This window comes from Larimichthys crocea, chromosome XXIII (assembly GCF_000972845.2).
Source record: "Larimichthys crocea isolate SSNF chromosome XXIII, L_crocea_2.0, whole genome shotgun sequence".
In the NCBI taxonomy this organism is placed as follows: domain Eukaryota; kingdom Metazoa; phylum Chordata; class Actinopteri; family Sciaenidae; genus Larimichthys; species Larimichthys crocea.
Window position 1 is genome coordinate 10,809,669 of NC_040033.1, and position 22,911 is coordinate 10,832,579.

Consider the following 22,911-nt stretch of genomic DNA (forward strand, 5'->3'; position numbering starts at 1 on the left):
ATTGATATTTGATTGATATTTGATAGATATTATATAAATTATATTAATATTTGATCATATATTATTTATTTGTATGTATTTATAGTTTTGTGATTGTTTATTGTAGCCTTACTTTCATAGTTTCTGTGTTTTTGTTTAAATGACACAGACAAAAATGAAGTGGAACAATGGTACATATAATATTATATATGAATGTCTTGAAACATATTATAGAGATAGACAGCACTTTTCTTTTTCTTTCTTATATATTGATATTTGATTGATATTTGATAGATATTATATATATTATATTAATATTTGATCATATATTATTTATTTGTATATATTTATAGTTTTGTGATTGTTTATTGTAGCCTTACTTTCAGAGTTTCTGTGTTTTTGTTTAAATGACACAAACAGATAAAAATGCAGTGGAACAATGTCGCCATCTCGTGGCCACACGTGGAACTGCATGCTGCAGCTGTGACCCGGAAGTAGTTTAGGTGTGTTTTTCTCTCTCTCGCACGTTGGGTGCTGGAGGTTTTAACGCCACTGTCCAACATGGCCGCGTGCAGCGTGGAGGAGCTGCTGGCTAAAGCCGAGCGAGAAGAAGCCGAGAAGCTGAAGAGCATCACGGTCCACAAAGAGCTGGACGTGGAGTTTGACATCGGAAACCTGCTGGCCTGTGACAAAAACCGCATCGAGTCGCGGGACTTCAGGGGACAGAAGAAAGAGGACTTCCTGCGGTCGTTGGCTCGGGACAACACGCAGCTGCTCGTCAACGAGATCTGGAAACAACCCACGGAGAGAGTCGAGGAGGCGATAGTGGTCAAACTACCCGATTCAGTGACCCCGCTGCCCAGAGAGAAACCACCTCCGAAACCCAGACCTCCGACAAAATGGGAAGAGTTCGCCAAGCTGAAGGGCATACAGAAGAAGAAGAAGACCAACCTGGTTTGGGATGAAACTGCCAAAGAGTGGAGGAGGCGCTGGGGCTACAAGAGGGCCAAAGATGACACCAAGGAGTGGCTGATCGAGGTGCCAGAGACCGCAGACCCTAATGAAGACCAGTTCGCCAAACGCGTAAAAGCCAAGAAGGAGAGAGTGGCCAAAAACGAGTTCAACAGGCTGAAGAACATCGCCAGGGCGCAGAAGATTAAAGTACCAGGTGTGGGGCTCACCCCTGCAGCCCAGCAGTCTAAAGACGACCTGTCCAGAGCTGTGAGTGTGGCCAAGACCTCCACAGCATCCGTGGGGAGGTTTCAGGACCGGCTGCCCAAAGAGAAGCCACCAAAGAACACAGGCAAGAAGAGGAAGTTTGAGCCCCTCATCGGCAACTTCTCCAACGAGAAGCAGAAGCAGCTGGACATGCTGAACCTCATGGACAGCAAGAAGCCCAAGTTGGACATCACCAAGGCTGTCAACAAACAGATGAGAGAGGAGGACAGAGAGGAGGCCGCCGCCAAATACAAGAAGGGAGCGGGGAAGAAGGGACGCAAAGGAAACATGTCAGGAAAGGGCAAAGGAAAGGGTGGGAAGGGGAAAGGAGGCAAATCTGGGGGAGGTAAATTTGGAGGGGGTAAACCTGGCGGGGGTAAATTTGGAGGGGGGAAGAAAAGAGGCAAACCTGGGAAGCACTGAGGACTTTAAACCTCCTGCCTACACCTGTGTGTGCCTTGGCATCAAAACATCGGACTGGACTTGAATGATGCGATGTGAAGTGACTGATCTGTGAATGAGGGTTGTCGTGTTGGGACTGTCCAGGAGTTTTTGTGGCTCTATCACTGTTTGAGCTGTCATCAAATCTGTAAATATCTGTCCCAGCGTTCATGAGGCTGACTGACTTAATATGTGTATTATTAATGAAAAAATACTTTAAAGTGCAGCCCAAATTAAAAAATCAGGTCATTGATTCCTTTCTTGTTTTGTGAGTATCTTAATATAACTTCACAGCAGATATTTTTCATATTTCTTTACATACATTTGTTTGTAATAGCAGAAAAAAACAGATGCAACTAATAGCATTGCACATATTTCCACCTGTGTAATTTTCTCAATGATTACACAAAAGATGTCCAATGTGGGGAAAAATGTATGATTTAAATCAAAAGTATTTGAAATGTTGTAGAGAAAGACTTAAATATAGAGTGTATTGTTTATTTGAGACAAAATATAATATTTTGATCATTTTAGTCAACGAGAACTTAAATACTGTTTTGACAGTAAACAAAAATACGTTGGAGTTATAGTAAAGTAGTTTAGAAAAAAGGTACGGTCGAATAGTTAAATTACCTTATGTCCTTTCCTAAACACTTTTCCTTGACCTCGATGGAAAACGTCATGAGGTCAAGGAGAGATGTGAAGGAGAATTCATAAGGACTTAGGAAAAGTGCTCAGAAAATCTGACTGCACTTTTTTTAAATATATTTTTTGGGGATTTATTGGAAATTGTAAAGTGTTGAGAGAGCACAGGGGAATAACAGGAAGGACTGTGCCTTTGTACATGAGGTATGTGAGCTAACTGGCATTTTGTCATGAAATAGTATAAACAAAGGCATTATCAAGAATACTAATTAAGGTTGTGTTCCATTTATTAGTATTACTGCTAACAGCTGCTGTGAGAAAGGTTTCTTTGATTTGTTATAGCAGGAAAATCACAGGTGTTTACATTAACAGTGGCTCTCTGCGTGAGTCCTCTGAGTCAGTATGCACTACACCAAGAACAGCTAAAAAGAATTCAGCCGTACTTCACCGTAGTAATTCAAACCTGTCAAAATATAAACAGCAAAAAGGCCTATTTATCGGTCTATATGTTGAGTGATAAGCATGAACTCTGTGCTGATATTAGACTGAGTTTGTGGGAAAAGTTAGTAGGTCTGGTGTTAAAAGTTTTACATATTAAAAGTCTGTTGCAAAAGCTGATATGAAAAGTGAACTTCATTTGCCCTGACATTATTACTTAACACTGATACTCTTAAATGTTTGAACATTGAGGTGCTCTGTGCACCGTGTATTCTCTTCTCCTCAGAGGTAAACATCAGATCTCTTTTCTAAGCGGCTTAGCTTTGGTTTTCGGTTATGTAAAGGCTTTTCTTCGGCCTTGGTGTCTAGACAGGAGGCACCACACTGAATTAGGAGCAGAGAGAAGAGTTAGAGATAACAAAAAAAGTTCATCAAAGAGCATTCGACTCAAAAACAGACGGTGAACTGATGAAATTTCATGTGCTACCTGTTTTGAAAGAGAGTCCTTGGGGCTAGAGGAGGTGCAGGACAATGAAGTGTTTTGCAGGACAACTTAGGTCAAAGATAATGAGGTTAATTAGTTGTCTCATTCATTTTCAGACATACACATTTCTCCTTTTTCAGTTCACTAACCTAATCCACATCTTTCCTGACAAGGTTTCAACCTTAATCCCTGCAGACAATGATTGCTTTTAACTGGGAAAATTAAATCAAGGCAGTTTACTCGCAGTAAATGAAGTCGTTTTGCAGTTAAACTTCATTGCATGTCATTTCTACAATGCTTTTAATGGTTTGCAGCAAACAACTTCCATCGCTCAGATCATGATTGTCTGGCTGAGTGATCTCTCGTGTTATTGATGGATGCTTTTTAATCGCTGACAGAAGCTCACAGCCAAGCTCCATCGCACCAGAGCGGGAGAGGAGAGGCGTGTGTGTGTGTGTGTGTGTTTGTGTTTGTGTGTGTGTGTGTGTGTGAGGAGGGGGGGTTCAATCGCCATCTGTTGAGCAGTCCGCCACCCCGTTCCAAGCCCATTCATCTTTGTCTCTGCTCACCCAGGCCACTGGAAAATGGGACACAGTCAATAACCCTAAATCAATCAGGCACTCTTGATGAGGTAAAATTATGAATTCTCATCCACGTCAGGCGAACAGTGGCAGCGGCCTCTAAACTTCTCTCACATGTGACCAGATGGTCAAAGAACAATAGGAACTGGCATGAAAAAATGAGGTGGTCAAGCATGATCTCTGACATGAAGACTGCCTTTTATTCCACTGCTGAGCTAAAATATTGGAAAATAAATCGATCTCTAGTGATATTTAATCTTGAAAATTAAGAAAAACTCCACTTTTTGTCTAATAATCAAACACTTTCCTGCCTCAAACTAAAGATTTTATTCGCCCCTGCTCTTGTGCTGTACATGTTTGTGTGTGTTGCACCCCTGGAAGGATGCGTTGTTGCTCGTGTCCAGCTCCAGTCAGTGCTGCAGTGGATTACTCAGCTGCATTTACTTAAAGGTAGTGCAGAGAGAGTGCGGGAGGCTTTCGTCTTCAGTGTGAAAGAGTCAGATCTTCAAGATGCAGCGCATCTACATGCACAGCAATGAACACTTTGAAGTCTTCACCACTGTCCTTGCTCCACAAGGTGAGTGGAATCATATCTGCAGTGAAGTGTGGCGTAGCATGACATTATTTACATTGTTAGTAAGAGCGAGACGGCATATCAGTGTCAGATGATTAATAAATAATGGGATAATTTTCTCTCCCTATGGTGGATTGTTCATTTGTAGTTGTAGCGTTTATGTAAAGAATACTTCAGAAATCAGAAAACTAATCTTTTTTCTTTTTGCTGATTCATTTCCACTCTTCATGGTTAACAGGCAGGTATCGATACAGAGCAGAGGCTGAAAAGGCAAGTTAAACATTTATTTAAAAATCCTTTTAATATATATGAATAAAAATGTTGCATTGGCTGATAATAAGCAGAAATATGAAGCCAAACAACTCATCTAATGTTTTCTACGTCCTGTATCTACTGGAGATTGGTTGAGTTTGACATTGATGGTATATAAAGTCAGTCATTTTCCTTTGGCTCTATTTTATTTGATCTAATCTATCTGTGATAACTATATTTAGGAGGAACACATAATGAAGAGTAGACCCAGATTTAGGGTTTCTATTTCACTTGCACAGCAGTTAATCTCTGAGTCCTGACACATAATCCTCTCCAGTCTGACCTGTAGACTGCACAGACAGCCTCCCACATCTTTTATCAGCACAGCTAAAATGAATGCAACAAACTGCACTTTATTCATGTGTGAAATTTCAATAAGTGCATCTTGCAGTTTGAAATGTAATAAAAAAAGACTGTAACTCTCCCTCTGTCCTTTAGATGGTAGTGGTGCACAGCTACAGGCCCCACTGGCCAGATGAGCTTGAGCTGTCTCCAGGTGACGTCATCATGGTGCTGTCCAAACATGAGGAGGAGAGGTGGTTTGGGCGGCTGCAGGACGGCCAGCGGGGCTACTTCCCCGCCTCCTGTGTGATGGAGCTGAGCCAGGTTGGTTGGCTGCCTGAATGAGCTCAGCAATGCAGCATTACTGGACTGTGTTGCTGCTGCTGCTGCTTCTGCTTAATGTCAGAAGGCAGATTGTACTTTCTGTTCTTCTTGTCCTGCTCTTCCACAACAGTGTAGCTTTTAAACACCATGAAAACATAGTTTATTAATCAGGATTGATTTTTACAGAGGCACTCCAACCATTTTGCAAATGAAGTTCAGTTACTCATCATAAGTACATAAGTCTAATAACCCCAATGATGTCATGTTGTCTGACCAAAAGCTCTACAAACTGGCAAACTGGAGTTGTGCTCTTCGGAATAAGTGAGCATTTGGGAGGTCTAATGAAATATATTACTGAGTTGCATTATGGGAAATGTAGTAGTCCTTTCTTTTAGTTTGATCACTGCTGGAGACTAAAAGTCTGTCACACCTTGGCCTTTTTTTAACCTGTTTCTTGTGAGTTATGAAAGAGTATGACTCAACCTCTGGAGCATCCTTTTAAAATTAGGAAGAAAATAGAAATAGAAAATACTTCACCTTTGAGTTTTTAGGCATAAACAGGACAACAACTATAACTTTTCTATTTTAAGCTCTCTGGCAATGTTTCTTTGATCATGAGTGTGTTTTGCAGCATAAATAAACGTAATATAATATTATATATGAAGGAGTATAATATTAATATTATAAATAGAGTTAATTCTTGACTTTTACTATAACAAAATCAAGACCAAACTGTACAAATTAATTTATATTTCTGTACTGTCACTATCTAAATAAAGAAATCCATTAAAGCTAAATACAGTCAGCAGATTTTGAGTAGTCCAATGTGATTTAATGTGAAAAAAAAGTAGCAGCAGATGAAAAGGTAGTGGAGGAAGCATACAGTTTATTTCAGGACATCTGTAGGACATTTTTAACTCAGACACACTCAACGGTTTCTATTTTTCAGGTGATTCTTTCACAAAAAGTCCCTCCAAGGAGCTCAGCCTGCCACAACGTTTCAGGTGTACACAGCAGACACGGACAGTAAGTGTTAAACTCATACAGCAGCGATAACAACAAATACACACACGTTTCCCCCCCTTCAGCAAGTCCATGCATACACATCGTGCACACACCCAGCAGCTGTTTCATCACCGAACCCCCACACATCCCCCTTCCCTAAATCCCATCCCATTGCTCTCCGCCCAGCGCCCCTGAACAGGTGGCCCCTCTCGTCCCTCATTAGTTGACAAAGCACACTGATTACTAACCCCCCTAAAAACACACACACACACACATATGCAGGCGTACACTCACACACACACAGGCTAGTCAATCCCCTCTCACTGCACTGCATCTCATTAAAAAAGGAACAGGAGGGAAAGGAATGACTTTTTTCATCTAAGAAGATCTGAAAATGTTTGACAGCTCAGTCGAAATCTTACGGGAACATTTATGATAGACGGTCAAATGCAAAATAAGTTTTTCATGAAGGCAGTTAATTCAGCAGAACTTGTTCGACAGGTTACTGTATCTCTCTTGTAGTTTATTTAACAGTAGGGGGCATTTATTTTTGACAGCCTGCCACTGAACTTTGCTCACACACTCACATAAACACACACACACACACCACACAGAGCCCTCTGTACAGCTCCGTGCCTGTCTTGTCTACTAGCGGTGGAATTTGGGTCATGAGGAATAAACAGGCCCTTTGTGTTTGTTATTTCCTCTTTGTCCCCCAGTGGACACATTCTGCAGGCACTCAGGAGGGGGAGCAGAGGAGGTGGAGTAGGAGTAGGAGGGGGAATGGGGCTGGATGGGGGCCAAGGCAAGAACGAGGGCCCCTTCCTGGTGCGGAGGCCCCAGATCCCTGTGCCTCAGCCCGTGGCCTCCCAACCTCAGACACACAGATCCCCAGGCCTGCTCAACAGGATCTTGTCCAAGTGCCGGAAAAAGAGTGAATGCCAAGGAGCTACAAACGGGGCCTTCGAAGGCGACTAAGAGGCCCTCGTCTTTGTCCTGGGTGGCTGAGCCGGGTTCACTTTGGTGGGGCTGCGTTGGGGGTGTATGTGTGTAAACGGAGGAGCCTCTGAAACATGAAAAGACAAGTCTTGAATATCCTGATGCAGGCAGATACTCATCGTCATGTCAGGTGTTCTCGACTTGGCTGCAGATTGTTGAATGGTGAGTGCACAAACCTAAACCAGTGATGTCACAGAAGGAGATTTTCCTATTGCATCCAATGGACTATGCCTGATGTGACATCACTGATGGGGGGGAGTGGCTACTAATGTAACATACCTGAAAGTCTGAATGTACAGAGAGCTGAGCAGCTGCTGTTTTCTGCCTTGTTTTGCAGCATAGCAAAATCAAATGCCAGACTTATGCTTTGGAAAATATATAATTACAATCACAGCTATAATACGGGTAGTAAAATAGTAGATAGTAATAATCAATGAAGCATTATGTGATGCTTCACTGATCAAATGTTGTCGATTTTAAAGCTGTTACAGAAGAGAAATGTTATTCTATTTTATTACATATTTTATTGTCAGTGCGCAACTTCATCTGCTTGCGTGGATCTGTTAATATGTATATTTTTGGCTGCTTAATATGCAATTATTACGATTATAAAACCAGTAAACCCTTACAAGGCTAGCCTCTTTTTATTTCAGTGGAAACATCCGTCACTTTATAACCTCATACTTCAGCTCCTGTTCATTTTTCTTTGAACACACTGGGCCTCCTTCCTATTTAACAGTGCTGGAGTCGGGGGGGGGACTCTCTCAAGCGAAAGGAAGTGTGATTGAGGCCTGCTGAAAGCCTCGCCAAAGGACCAGGGATTGTGCCGGTTGCCCCGGCAACACCAAAGCAGCTCTCAGATGTCGCATGTAGTCGTCTTCGTCTTCTTCTTCTTCGGCGGTGCCTCCCAGCATGTCTCCGTAGCAGGGTCTCTATAGGGTGGGCTGTAGATTACCTCCTTGCAAAACCAAACCTAATCCTAACCTTGGCCTTGACCTCCGTAGGGAAACACACTCCTCCTCCTCTTCCTCCCCCACCGTTTGATATTCACTGTTGTATAATCCTTTGTAATAAAGGCTGTAGGAGGCAGTCACTCTGGGGCCAGTGTTTGGGCGGCATGTCTTGCACTGGAAGGGTGTAAATGTTACAAAGAGAGATAGCTCCACTGAGCAAAGTCTGATTCATGAGAAAAATATCTGAGTGGGCCATTCCACCGTCATTACAGCTTATCTTGAGCTCGTGACTCTCACTTCTAGATAGTAGGAATTTACTGGGAATATTCAATATTTCAATGACCACATATGACAGGATATAAACGAATGTAACGTGCTGCTTTTTTCACCTGGGAGTATAAATTGTAGATTAGTGCTCACTTATAAGTGGTAAGTCATTTCAGATAAGGTCACAAGATTTTTTTTTACAGTTTCATTTTTACACTGAAGTAAATCACCCACTGTAGGTGTTGTTTCAAAGCAGTGAAACTCTCCAGTCAAATGTGAGCCTGACTTACCTCACACGGCGCTGACACACACAAGTGGAAACAGTGACCTATATAGGGTGGAAAAGGCCAGGGTCCAATTTTAATACACACACACACACACACACACACACACACAGACACACAAACCCAGTGCTGTGGACTCTCCCGCCTAAAAGTGCCCTATCCTTACTGTGTTGTGCTGGGTGTCTTCAGGGAGGATAGGGGAGAGGAGAGAGAGAGGGAGAGGGGGGAGGAGGGGTAACAGGGTGCCTGCCAGATGACTGCTCTGTCAGCCCAATAATGGGCTGCCATCTGCTGTCTAGCATACACAAAGGCAAACAGTGTGTGTGTGTGTGTGTGTGTGCTTGCTTTTGGGTGTGTGCTCAGAGGAAGAGGGCAGGGTAGATTTGGTTGGTCGCCTGCAGGCTCTGTTTCATGTCTTCAGTGTACAAAGTGGACACAAAAATGAACACACACACACCTCCATTAATGCCTAGCTCAATAAGTGTAGACATGCCGGTACTGGACCTGTACTGGATAATAAAAAATGGGTGGTGCCCTCTATGCCATCAAGTTTTGCTGTATATTCAAATTTTAAAAAATGGAAAATATAAATCTCCCTTGCTTTTAATAAATGTCACAATAACAAGCACCAAGTCTTGTCTGTATACAAACAAGAATGTGTCTATACGTCAATAAGTCACTAAAGTCTAAAGGACTGCTTCCCTTACATACATGCATGAAGCATAAGGTGGAGGGCTGATGCCAATAACCAATTAAGAGGCAAAAGGTCCCTGACATCTTTCAACTCTTAGCGCGGGTCAACTAAGAACAAAGGATCCTCTTGTACAAGATCGAGAGCGATGGGAGGACAGATTGATTAAGTGGACGTGGCGTGCATGTGGCGCCCGTGTGTTTATGTGCACATTGTTTATATGCATGCGCGCTCCTGCTCCTTCAGCATAAGGCAAGTCGTCACGTTCTTTGCCTCCCTCCATTTGGGGGGCAATTGAGTGAATGGGCCTGTAAAACCAACAGCCCCGAGGACAAAGGAGCCCGGGGGCATTAAGTCATGGGTGAGTGGGCCCCTTTAGGGCCAGCAGCTGACCCTGTGGAGAGGCCTCTTGTTCTGGTGGAGGGGGCTCGTGTCCCTGGACCCCAGGCCAAGTTGACAGCATCCCAACATATACATACACACACACACATGACAGAGGGGTTCAGCTTAAACCACTCTATCAGTTGTAAAGGCTTAACAATTCTCCTACACGGCTGTCAAGTCCACCTGGATAAAAAATGACAACATACAATGAAAGTTGGGGGATTTCCATATTTCCCCACCGAGAAAATGGCTTTCGAGATTCAGTTTTTGGCAAGAGCTCAACAGTTTGGTATGCCTGCTGTGAGCATGTCAGAAAAACTAAAGGATCATCAGAAATCTTTATTATGTGGGAAATACCATGTAACCTATACTAATTTGGGGCACTTGGCAGAGAGAGATAAAACACCATGAAAAAACATAGACACACAAAATTTTAAATGCCATAGATGTCATGCAACGTGTGCATTTATTTATTTTTTTCCAAATTAAGTACACGGTTACAAAGACAGTTGGCAGGATTTCTATGGTACCTTATGGTTATGATTTCAACTGAAAATGCTACAAAATATAGAGCGAGTGTTACACCTTGTGATTCACCTCGTCAATTAAAGCAAAGTCCAGCATCTTATGTATTGCTCATGCATAACTACAGTAGTATATAACAGCTGCTACTATCCTGTATATGTACTTAATTCCCTCAAAACCTATGATGTTACATGGCCGAATGTTGTTAAAGGTACAGACATATTAACTCGGACTTAACAAATGGAATGTACAAACCAACAAACAGAACATATAACACAATTATATACAGATTAGACACATTGCAGCCACCAGATTCATATACAAACGCCATGTGGATGTTAGTCTACTTCCTGTTTTAGAGTTGTGTTTTTACTCCTGATCTTTCCACTTGATCTCCCTGACAAGATTCCCTTCTTATTCACACTTAAAATGCTTAATGCAGGATAATCCAGATTAAAACCGGATTCACTAATGCCGATAACACAAAGAAGACCGTTTGGAGCTATAGTGTTACTTCACCAGATTATAGAAATGTTTGCTTCAGGGTGGTTATAAACGATGTGAATCAGCCTGTTAACATGGAAGCACAGTGCAGTACATTTCTTCAGAAATCACACCCAAATTCGTGCATATTTATGTTACATTTCAAGAGTTTTGTTTCTTGCAAAGAGTGTCAAATAATGAGTGAGAAGATAGGGGGTTTGGTGTCTTGCTCAAGGGCATTTCAGCAGGATACAAGGTTATTAAGATACTTGCTGTTGCAGGGATCAAATATAGGTCTTGTAGTAACAGGATGATGTTAGTTAGTTCTTAAAAATGTTGTATGTAAGGCTTTAAAGTAGTGCATACATTTCTGCAGCAGGACAGGAGTAAAATGTTGAAATCAAGCAGCGAGATCTTAATGTCAGCATTCATTACAAAACGGGGAGACAGCTGTCCGACACACACAGACTCTCACACACACACACTCACACAAAACAAAATTAAAAATAAGGACAAGAGCTACAACATCAGAATGAACAAACATTTAAAATTAAATGATGAGTAAAAAGTGCAATTTGTTTATGATTAGAGGTCGGAGATGGAGTCCTGCTACCTAATAGCGAAGAACGCATTTGAATCAAAGGAGAAGAAAATGTGTATCTATATGTATCTAATCTATATGTTACAAGATCACAGATACAACTACACAACGATTATTTGCTAAATCTTGCCTGATCAGGAAAAAGTTATTATTAACATATTAAATTAGTGGCAGTGCATGTTCTTCTAACTTGGAGTAATGAAACTGAATGGTAGCCCAATCCTGATTTTGAAAGAGAAAAGACAATAAAAATCTTCAATAATTTCTCTCTTTTTTCTTTTTTTTAGAAATAAATAAATTAGTAGACATTAAATAAATAAAAACCTACAGCCTTCACATAAAAAGTAAATCCTTCTCGACCAAATGCTTCGTTGTAGAACACTGATGACATGAAAACTGGTCTGCATCAACTGCGACACACTAAAAACGACTGACCAAAGCGATGGTGACCATTCATCCTCGATCACAGAGAGAACTGCTTTAGTGTAGTGTAGAGCAAGTGAGGGTTTTTAGGCTGTTTTGTCAGCAAAGTTAAACTTCTTAAAAACTCATGGTGTCCGATTTTATATTAATATCTAAGCTTTAGAGCTGTCAGATAATAAATAAAACAAACAGAAATAAAACATTAAAAAAGGTACCCTTCCATTTTTGAGGTTCTTACACGTGTACATTGCAATGAAATACATTCAACCGATGTCTCGACGGACACTATGGCCTTGGAAAGGAGACGTTGTGTTGTTAATAAAAAAAGATACCATCACAAGTGCTATCCAGTTTGCCCTTAAAAACACTGCGCCTTTCTCAGCAGCAAAAATCAACTCAGTAGTGCAATACTGACAGCTTCTTATTTCCATCCTCAAAAACTTCACATCACCGTGGATACGCATTCAGCAACGTAACACTACCGTCACGAAAAAAAAAACACGTAACTGCATTTTTGCTTCTAGGATTTTCAAAGTGATTGTTAATATTATATTCTATGATGGAGTATTAGAGCCACGCGTAAGAGGAAGTTTGATTTGCCTTTTCGTGAAATAAAGTCGATATTTCAGGATTTAAAAGAATAAATCAAACTGTAGCTAAAATTGTGCCTCACAATCGTTTTTTAGTAACAATTAAATTATTGCTCATTTGGCACAAAAATAGTGTGGTAATAAATGTTAATACTCGTGCCAAAAATTGCTGTTCAGAGGGATAAAACACAAATTTGGAAGAGGTGCTCTTTTAACTTGATTCTCATTTCTCATTTTTCCCCTTATGCCTGTCCCTAATACTCTTGTATATTCGGTATTGTGTATGTATGTGTTGTTAAAAACCCATGGTGTGATTTTAAAAAATACATGGGTGTCAAAAAAAGCTACACATTTTTTTGCATGTACGTGGTTTTTGTCCGATAACAGCAATGGGGCAGTTTAGCAAAACAAGCCGGAGGAGAAACACAATGAGTAGCGTTACATTATAAAATGTCTTTCTTGTCATTTAAACAATATATTAACAATATAAAACTCAGAAGCAGCCACTGCTAGTAATAAACACTATTTCTACAGCCTACTGTATGTGCAGGTTGTTTCAACGTTACTGACTAGTGCAGAAAAAAAGTTCTAGCCTGTACAAAACTGTTTATGTTGCCAGGTTGTGTGTATTCAAAGGAAAAGACGAGCCAAACCGATGAACGAGAAGCAGGCAGTGACCTAGAAATGTGTTGAAAACAATACCAGCAGCCGTGCCTTTCGTGGACGTCCTTGGCAGTGCATTTCTGCTTCAGAAATAATAAAATAAAATCATTTGTCTTCACTGGATTGTCTCTTACGGGATTCAGTGGAGGTTTCAGTTGTTGGACGGGCATAGTAGTGTTGCCTGCGCCTTTAAAGCACAAGGGCCCTTGAGATAGAGCCAGATGACGGGTAAGGGTTCAGGTACTGACGGGCCTGTTCTGTCATGATCAGCTGGTCCTCTGTCTTTCCATAAACCACCGCTTCCCAATCACTCACCTGCAGAGAAGGCAGGCAACGATCACCAATGGTTGCCAAAGTAGCTTACACATCATTATGCAACACATCATAGGGACAGTTTATAACATTATGTATATCTTAACAGTTGCAACTTATTTATTCAAAAGGTTCCTTGTGAAGTTTTGGACCTCTAGTAGCGCTATGGAGCAGTACAGGTGGCGGAAACATACTGAGAAATGCTGCAACCAGCACAGGCTACATACATACTTACAAAACTTTGCAAGAGTTATGGGGAAGGAAAAGCTTCCATGATGTTTGGATACATGCAATGTGTTTTGTTGACTAATGCTTAATGTAAACAGAACTTGTGTTTGAAAACTCCACAGACCCCCTTTAACAAATACCAATAGGAAACTCAATCAGAAAAAATATTTTCTCCTATTTTATTTAAAGACTGCTCTACATACCTGTACGGTGGCGTGTTTTGGTGCTTTGTGGGAAGCAAGAAGCTTCTTCATCCGGGGGCCAGTAAAGCGATGAGGATGAACGGGGACTAATGAGGGCTCCTCTTGGCTAGAAGACAAAGAGTGGCTACACTCCTCCTGCTCGGAGATCGGGGTGATCAGTGAAGAGTTGGACAGTAGACTTTCATCTGGCACCTGTGATATGAGGTTCAATAAATGGAGTTGTTAAATAAACAAGGCAAGAAATGATGAAGCTAAACCAAATTCATAAAGTATAAGTAGCATTTTATAGAGATGTCTGCCATTAGAAACCATTTCAAAGGCTCAATATACCCATTTATTGATAATGTTTATACCAGAAACTCCAGAAACTGAACGTGCATGTGTATGAAACACACTTGGGAATTTCCCAATACAGCCACATCTCACTATTATTAGCCAATGAGTTGTTTCTCACCTAGCTAAAGGATCTGAACCAGTGATTTTAACCAGTATCGTGACTCACTTCTGCGATGTTGTGCTGCTCCTGGAAGAGTTGGACGTTTAGGCAGTCTTTCCCCCAGGGGTCCAGGACAAGAGACTTACGCACCTTTCTAGCTGGGCCATCAATCTGAAATCAAAGGACAGAAAATGCTCTAGTTCTATTTAAGCATCACAATTGAGCTCATTAGGGAAGAAAGTGTACATGCCATACGTACATTATGTTTCCACACTCTGTAGTCTGGCTGGATGTCTGCTCTGTTAAAGATGTCCGCTCCAGTCTCCTGTTTTAGAACTTCTCGAATGTCTTCTTCTAGGAAAGCCAGTGGTTGTGGCTGAAAAACACGACACATGTGAATATATTGTAAAAAGATCATGCAGTCATGGACTGCACAAAATAAGAAAAGGTTATTATGAACAGCCACATTTGACCTCTCACCTCCATCTTCAGTGGCCCGTGCATTTTCTCCTGGGCAGCCAAAGCATTTTTGAAGGGAGTCGGTGTCCTCGGGGTTGGGATCATGACAGTTTTACGGAACTTGGGAGTCCGGGATCTATAAAGTTGACAGAAAGTTTTATACATCGAGGACTCTCCTCCCAACAATCTGATCAACTTAAGATTAATAAAAGGATTCCAGCTTTTATGCCTTTTATCTTTTGTGAGACATATACAGCGTTTATATATTTATTTACCCATCATTCTCTTTCTGGTGCTTAGGTGTTGTTTCTTTTTGGAGTGGCGTGTTGAGAAGACACCTTTGGCCACACACAGGAGTTGAGGTGAGGGCAGGGTTATCCAGATTCAGATGCTCCGCCCCCGATATGTTACAGAACTGAGAAAACAGACAGACACATTAGTCACGTGAACAAATCAACAACATCAACTCTACGAGGACGTAGTCAAGCTGGGGCGAGGATGAGGGTGTGTCAAAGAAAGAATTCATTTACTCGTGACGGGGTGAACGGCAGTGACTTTGTGGGCGTTTTCTTGGGAGAATTTGAGATATTTTCCAAGAAGGAGGAGCAGGTCCTGTCGCACAAAGGGGATGGTTCCCCCCTCTCTCTTCTCCTTTTCCTCCCAATGGATGCCTGGGAGGGTTTGGATGAGTTGATAGGAGTCAGAGAGGTGACACCGACCAGCCCAAATGCAGCACAGTTCTTATCGCGACCGGAGATGGCAGTGGGAGTGTAGCCCATTGAATTGTCAATCGTCCTCTCTTGCAGGAGACTGGCGTAGCCGGCCTGGTTGTGTCTGGGTGGTGTCGCTGCCTCTGACAAGTCGAAACTGGCCACGTCGCTCCATGCAACAGGGTCCTGCAGAGCAAAACACATCTACAGTAGATCTTTAATACATTCATGACTTCCATTCAGTAAATTCACACTGACATACTTTTATATTTTCTTGTGCTCCTTCTGTTACTCACTGAGTCAATGAGCTCCATAGTCTCTGCAAACTCCGGTATGGTCTGCAGGGTAGAGAGCACAGTGCTGGCCTCTACGGCCAGGAACTTGCTGGGGGAGACAGGAAGCTGTGGTGGAGGTCCCTGTGGGATCTCAGGGCCTCTCCAGGACCTTCTCTCCGCTTGCTCCTCTAGGCTGCTGCTACTTGTGGTCATTGTATCATCTGACACACTGTCGGACCAGGCTGAGCACTGCTCCAGACTCTGATGGGGGCAGGATTAGAGAAAACTGGTGTTAGGTCTCTGGCTCCTGCAGATCTGATTTAATGGTGCGAGATTGGTAGATGTCAAATAACATCATTCTAAATTTGGATCTGTTTTAATATAATCTGTGACTAAAGAAAAGTGTGGAAAACACTAGTGATGCTACAAGATATCAAACCAATCTTCACCATTTAATCATTCGAGATGAAGTCACTGACTGTGAAGAATGAATGGAGTTAATTAAATGTGAAGACAGTGTCAGGGAGGGACAGGACAGGAACAGGAGAGACAGAGGAAGGTGCTTGGCTCAAACTGCTGGCTGAGCGTGGGCATGGGGAGGGGGGATGAAGGAGCGGGTTCATGTTTGGAACGATGGTAATGGGGTGGAGGTAGGTAGGACGGCTACCAAGCACAGCTTCAGGCCAGTCTGAATGAGTAGCGAGATGGGTAAGGTAGTTACTATAGCAACACTACAGCAAATCAGGCTACAGACACACATACATGTGCGCCATTCTCGTTTTCACATGTATACACTGCAAAAAGTCATTCAGGTCTCAAGTCTTAAAATGTTTTTCCCCCTTAAAAGTAAGGAAAAGTCCACTGAGAAGATGGGATTTATGAATTTTCTATAAACAAGTGTTAAGTGTAAGGTGTTGGAAATAACACCTGGCTCAAGAAAATCCATAACATTCTCTCTGTATCTCATCTCTAATATCTAATTTTAAGACTCAATGTTGAAATCAATAACACATTTAACATTACAAATGACTGTTAAATAACTTTTTACAGTGTATGTAAGCTACAAACACACGCAGGCTATGCTGACTAAGTATGCAAACACACGTTCGGAGTGTGTTCTTACACATGGACCTCTGCACTGCACTTGTCGTTGGACTTCATTCTCTGCTGACATAAGCAGCAGTTCAAGCTCCTTAATTCTTTGCTCTCTGTCAGGATCATCCAGGCAGGATGGCTGAAATAAACAAACGTCAGGGAAGAGAGGTCGAGAGGACAGGAGGAAAGGAAGAAGTTAAGAAATGCAGACAAAAAAAACAGATTCACATATAAAATATTTATGGGAGCATTTGAGATTTACTCTCTTTCTTTTTTTTTTAATCTGTTATTGAATGTTAGGTGAAAATAACAGGACGTTCAAGTGTTTGATTTGAAGTCCAGAGTTAGCGATCACAAAGAACTACAGAAAGTGCAGAAAATAAAGATTGTCACAAGTTTTTTTTTCCCTCTAAAATGCAAAAGAAATACACAAAGACTCACCGATATGAAGCCTGAATTATCAGGAAGACTCTCCATCAAGTGTCCACTGTGAGGATCATAAGGATATCCGCCCATCTAAAAACAGATAATCACACTTAAATAAAGGAATGAAATTAAAGACATATGGAAACACTCATTGTGTGGAGTCCAGAAGGGAAGTGGACCTGGTTGGGTCCAAGTATCGGCAAGGGACTGCGATCGCAGTGCTGGGGCTCTGTTGGAGTCGGAGGACACGGTCTGTGGTGGCGTCTCTTCGCTCCAGTATGAGAAGAGGTGAAATTTTTGCTGCCATCTTGCAGGTACCCCTCATGCTCCACCTTCCTCCTCATGGTTGAGTTCCAGTGGTTCTTGATGGAGTTGTCCGTCCTGTTGGGGGAGAAGATCGGTAACATTTTAGCAAAAATGACTCTGTTGATGACCCGAATTGGAAGTGGAGATACACAATGTGCGCACAACATTACGTCACCTTCCAGGAAGAAGCTTGGAGATCTCTGCCCAGCGGTTGCCAAGCCGTTTGTGGGCCTCATAGATGATTCGGTCCTCTTCCTGAGTCCATGAAGACTTCTTCACCTCTGGGTTAAGGTGATTATGCCACCGTTCACGGCACTGCTTTCCAATCCTTCCCTGGAGGTGCTTAGCGATCACAGACCAACGCTTGGGGCCATACTTGTGCACCAGATCAATAACCTGCGTAAGTATTTAGTATTAGTAAATTATAATAAATACACTGCTGCATATTCGGTTCTTTGTCATGTTTTGGTTAATGACAAAGATGAAGTCAGGCTCTTATTGAATTCATTAAAACTTCAAGCTTGTATAAAAAAGGAAATCGCATCTTTCTCCTTTTCTCATTTATAGCCAACAGCAGGGCCAGTGTTTGGAGAGCTTCGACTGTAGAAGCAGCACAGCTTGTTTGGCTCTTTCCCTCAAGGCTGAAAAATGTTGTGATGTCACCATTGGCAGCACAAGCTATAATTGATAGGTCTGTGTTTCTGTTATGATGCCAAGATGTTGGAGGAATGAGGCACCATTCTTGACATTCTTGAAGAATCGTGATCCATTTATGGAATGCATTGTTGATCTTAGAGCTGCGGAAGAGATATTAGAGCTTCACTCTGTACAAAGAAGGGCCGGGCTCTAAACTAGTGACTTGGAAAGTCTGTGTTTTATTAGGGATGACGTAGTGGAGCCTTTACTTTGCAAAAGGGGAGGAAAAAAAAAAGGGAAGAAGCTAAGGCAAAGAAAGTTTTAGCGGGAAGTGAGCTTGCGCATGTGCACAGCCTCGTTGGTCTTGGAGGTAAAAGATACATTGCATATTGTGGCATTTGTGTTTGCACTGTGTTCTTTTACTGAGACTAAGCTGCTCTCCACACAGCTTCCTTCTGTCTCTCCTATCATTTACCTATTTTATCATCTCTCTTTCTATCTAGAACAGGCTACTCCCAGCTCCTCTTACCTTTTGATCCTCCTCTTTTGTCCAGGGTCCTTTCACCAGCTCGGGGTTGAGCACCTTCTGCCAGCGGTGCTGACACTGGCCATCTGTCCTCCCCTGTGACAGAGACGCATAAAGCACAACACCTCATTACACCACACCACTACCTCACAGTTACACCTACTCTTGACAGCTGTAAATACATCTGCCTCTCATTTACGGCACCTATGACTTCACTGTTGAGGAACAAGGCTAATTATAGATTACTAATGGTTTGGATGATCATTCACTGCTCAGAGAGGTGGACCAATGTGGCAGCAAAATACTACTCTGAATACTTATTAAACAATGCAAGCACATTGTACTTACTGGGAAAAAGTTAGATATTAATTTCCAGGAGTCGGTTCCATGTTGCTCTACAAGTTTTTTCAGCTTTTCATCCTAAGAAAGAGGGGCGGGAAAAGGAGACACAGAGTGAAAACACTACCCACCCTGAGGAACTTAACCTAGATTAACACACTGTCTACTTTCACTGCATTACTGATGAAAAAACAGCAGTGATCATGCTTAAGATTCAAGAGACAAACTTAAACATGTTCTTATTTGCAAGAAGATAAAACACAAATATCATACAGTACCGGTATAAGTAAGTAAGTCAACATTTGAGTCACTCAGAAAAACCTACAAAATCCCCCATAAGTCCAGACTGCACTCGTGCCTTTGATAAACTTACCTCATCTCGGGACCACTTTACTTTACACAGGGTCTTTTTATCTTTGCTCTTCTCTTTACTCTCTGGGTCTGTGGAGTGTAGCTCTTCGTCCTCGTCATTGCTAAAAATGCACAGGGCGAACGAGGACAGGGAGTAAAAGAAGAGCAGATTTTATTAACAACATAGAGCCAGAAATGTTCTAAAAAAAAAAGTTCAAAGACTGTAAGCAGGGATAGTGACATAAATATGGCACTGCATGGAAATTTGCTAATACAGCCACTAGTATCAGTACCTCAGTTTCAGATTAGTCATAATAATATATGCAAATGCAAACATGCAAAGCTCTCTGCTTGTAATAGATATCCTGTTGCACACAGTTTCCCTTACTAGGGAAAGACACAATGGAGCTTAACAAATAGACAAGTTTAAGTAGATTTCTCTAATTAATTTATCAATTTAAATTTGGTTTTTCATTTTTTGTAATACATGAACAGATAAGTGAAAGTTGGTCACCGGTGAATTTACTTACATTACTTAGGTTAACCTGACATTTATAATCTAAGTAAATTCACCGGTTGTGGTGGAGCATTACTCTTTCCATGTCACAGCCAAAACAAGCCAGACAGGACGATAAAAGGAAACATAGAAACATGGATGGCATCTGCAAGAGGCTTTCAGTTATTTTAAGTGATTCAAGAACAAAAATGATACAACAGCACTGACCCTGACGCCTTGCTAATATTGCCTTCAGACTGCTTTAGTGATTCAAATAACCAATAATGTAATAGGTAAGCAAACACCTCACATAGAGACGAGGTTGTTCATGAGACTCATGGGTTTCAATGTGAAATATAATAACAATGTATGAGTACAACTTGGTTTAGGGGGGCCACAAGCGTCTGACAAACCTTGTCAGGATAAAAAGGAAAGAAAGAAACGACTTTGGTTCATACACGACTGCATACAAGAACACAAAATTCCTCTCTACTGACACAAGAAGTTGGCAGGTAGCACTGTACTTCTGTGTTCCCATAAAAGTTGCTGCTGGGCAACACTTTCTTTGTGGTAGTGGAGAGGAGTTTAATAAAATGGAGGAGAAATTAAGTCATCCATCCCTGAGAGCTGGTACTACACAGCAGACCTTTACGATCACATACACAAGAGGAAAACAGCGCTTTCCGTGGGTCTCGAGTCAGACTGCGTATGAAAGGTCTTCTTCAGTGTAGAAACTTGCCCACTGCAATTGAATTTTGACGTGGCCTGATTTCCTCTGCAGAGCAAAGAGAAGTGGGGAAGTGTATCTGGACCTATGGCTGAGCAGGAAGGAGGGGAGTCAAGGGGCTGGAGAAAAGGGGCAATCCCACATAAACAGGCTCTTTCACCTCCAGAGGTGTGGGAGTGTGTGTCATTGAGATGGAGGAGGCGGTGTGCTGGGGTGTGGTCAGGGGAATGGCAAAGCCCTAACGGTCCAGTTCGTTCAAAAAGTTTAAAAAAAACAGGAAGACTTATGTAACCCCTTCACATTTTGTTTAACACATCATTTACGGACCTAAAAACTATAAATGGAAGAATATAATAGTCAAATGTGCTTTATAGGTTGTAAAAGGAACAAATGTGGTATCAGCTGAAAGCTTCTGTAGCATTAAAACAAACAGAAACCAATGTACCAAACATCAGTCATAAACAGTTACACAGTTGCACAGGATTTGGGTTCCTCAGGTCAAACCCAGAGCTGTGTCCTTGTGAAAGAAAAGAGGCACCCACCTCTCTGTGCGTGCTGTGTGGTGGAGATTAGTCAGAAACAAGCAATCAATTCAAGCTCAATGCAAATAGCACTAAATCTGCAACTAGCATTAGTTCTGTTGTTGGTTGATCTGGTGATTTCCCACAATCTCCCACACCACTTCATAAAAATAGCTTGTTTTGTCAACACGAAACCCCCAAAAGACTTTACTCTGAGATACAGCTGAGAATAGTGGTAAATCTTCACATTTGAAATCTGTAAATTTCTGGCAGATCTGTTGATAAATAACTTAAAATGTGTAATTGAAAAAAATTTGGCGGATACTATTATGTTGATAAACTAATCCGTTAACTATTCCAGCCCCTAATTGTGCGTTTTAAATATTAATAATCATAACACTTGTTTTCAAGTGGCTGTTGTTGAACGTTTATCGATGTGCTGCTACCTCGGCCACTATAATTTGACAGTCTAATCACAAACTGACATGTATGTTTGTTTTTCTCAGGTACTTTTTGAAGATAAGGCTTTGGAAAAACAAAGAAGGCCTCTGGGATATATATTTTTTTTTTTTATCTCACATGCTTTTTTCAAAAACAGAAAGCCAAGAGCTGGATACTATATAAATTTTATATATATATATATATATATATATATATATATATATATATATATATATATATACATATATCATATATACATATATACATATAACCACACACATACATACATACATTTAAACACAATTATTTTTTACAGGATGTAGCTTTTTCTTTTTCAGACTGACTGAAGAAAAAAAGGTTTTATTTATTGCACCCAGTCTGACTGACTTGTCACTTTTAACTAATGTGTCTCCAAGGATGCTGCTGTTGCATAGCTGCTGTTTGACAATGGGCAGCGCGCCTCCCATTGCACAGCAAACATATCATGCAGCCTATGCATACAGTATTGTTAATACAACAGTACACAGAAGACAGACAACAGTAGGATAGAATTACGAGCTGCAATTACAACTTAAAGGATCGTGCATTAACCATGAATTATGCATTTGAATATGCATACTGCAAAGTTACCACTGCAGTATAGCTGTGCATGCACACGTGCAGTGTACCTTGTCCTGTCATGAATGAAAGTTGGTGCAGTGTGAAAGTCCACACTGTGATACACTTATGTTATTTTTACTGTAGGTGCACAGAAGCACCGGTGACTGTGGCATATAGCAGACAGTGTTTTATTATTATTACCTGCGTGGTTTCACGTTGTCCATGACAGTCGGTGGGATGATTGAACCTTTTCAAAGACGAACCTGTGTTTGCCGGCTTTATAAAAATCCCACGTTAATACATGTGTATCCATAGAAATCGCTGTCTGTCAGTCATCGCTCGTTTCCTCGCTAGCATTATGCGGCTAGCCAGTGAGCTAAGTTAATGTACAGTCCATAACATTACGCTCTCTGTGTGAAAGCCTGACTCAGCGTGGTGAGCATCGTTCCAAAAAACAACAAAAAAAGCGTCACTCCGTCCTCTTCTTTTGCTTGTTTCTAAAAATAATAATAATATGGCAACATAAAGAGCCGATATCACGCAGGAGAGACTAACTCATCGCTTCATTACTCGCTGTTTCCGTCTAACTTGTCTGTGTTTCTGTTTGGCGTTATGATTTTTGTCCATCCCGCCGATTCTCGCGCCCAGCCCTCTGCGCAGGCGGCCTCGCCTCTGATT

The 22,911-nt window shown here is 41.5% G+C and overlaps 3 protein-coding genes across 5 annotated transcripts; 2 read left to right on the forward strand and 1 right to left on the reverse strand.

Moving 5' to 3' along the window:
- The first annotated feature begins 487 nt into the window (after nt 1-487).
- rrs1 (ribosome biogenesis regulator 1 homolog) lies at nt 488-1,891 on the forward strand. The gene has a single exon (XM_010734191.3). The coding sequence runs from the start codon at nt 541-543 to the stop codon at nt 1,618-1,620; it is 1,080 nt and encodes a 359-aa protein (XP_010732493.2). The 5' UTR covers nt 488-540; the 3' UTR covers nt 1,621-1,891.
- A 2,252-nt stretch (nt 1,892-4,143) lies between these two features.
- Nucleotides 4,144-7,931, forward strand: si:dkey-97a13.12 (vexin). The gene is made up of 5 exons (XM_019273685.2): nt 4,144-4,363; nt 4,599-4,630; nt 5,111-5,278; nt 6,228-6,304; nt 7,003-7,931. Exons 1-5 carry the CDS (start codon nt 4,297-4,299, stop codon nt 7,259-7,261), a joined length of 603 nt encoding a protein of 200 aa, XP_019129230.2. The 5' UTR covers nt 4,144-4,296; the 3' UTR covers nt 7,262-7,931.
- Nucleotides 7,932-10,292: 2,361 nt separating this feature from the next.
- On the reverse strand, nt 10,293-22,911 carry mybl1 (v-myb avian myeloblastosis viral oncogene homolog-like 1). 3 transcript variants are annotated; one of them, XM_019273673.2, is made up of 16 exons: nt 22,435-22,911; nt 19,471-19,570; nt 19,107-19,178; nt 18,762-18,854; nt 17,772-17,992; nt 17,470-17,671; nt 17,306-17,380; nt 16,893-17,003; nt 15,791-16,030; nt 15,315-15,680; nt 15,060-15,199; nt 14,806-14,920; nt 14,585-14,701; nt 14,392-14,496; nt 13,890-14,081; nt 10,293-13,461 (listed from the first exon to the last, which is right to left on the reverse strand). In XM_019273673.2, the coding sequence occupies exons 1-16, from the start codon at nt 22,455-22,457 to the stop codon at nt 13,336-13,338; spliced, it is 2,298 nt and encodes a 765-aa protein (XP_019129218.2). In that variant the 5' UTR covers nt 22,458-22,911; the 3' UTR covers nt 10,293-13,335. The 3 variants fall into 3 exon arrangements, with proteins under 3 accessions (XP_019129218.2, XP_019129217.2, XP_019129219.2); XM_019273672.2 differs by having other exon boundaries at nt 15,315-15,698; XM_019273674.2 differs by lacking the exon at nt 16,893-17,003 and having other exon boundaries at nt 15,315-15,698.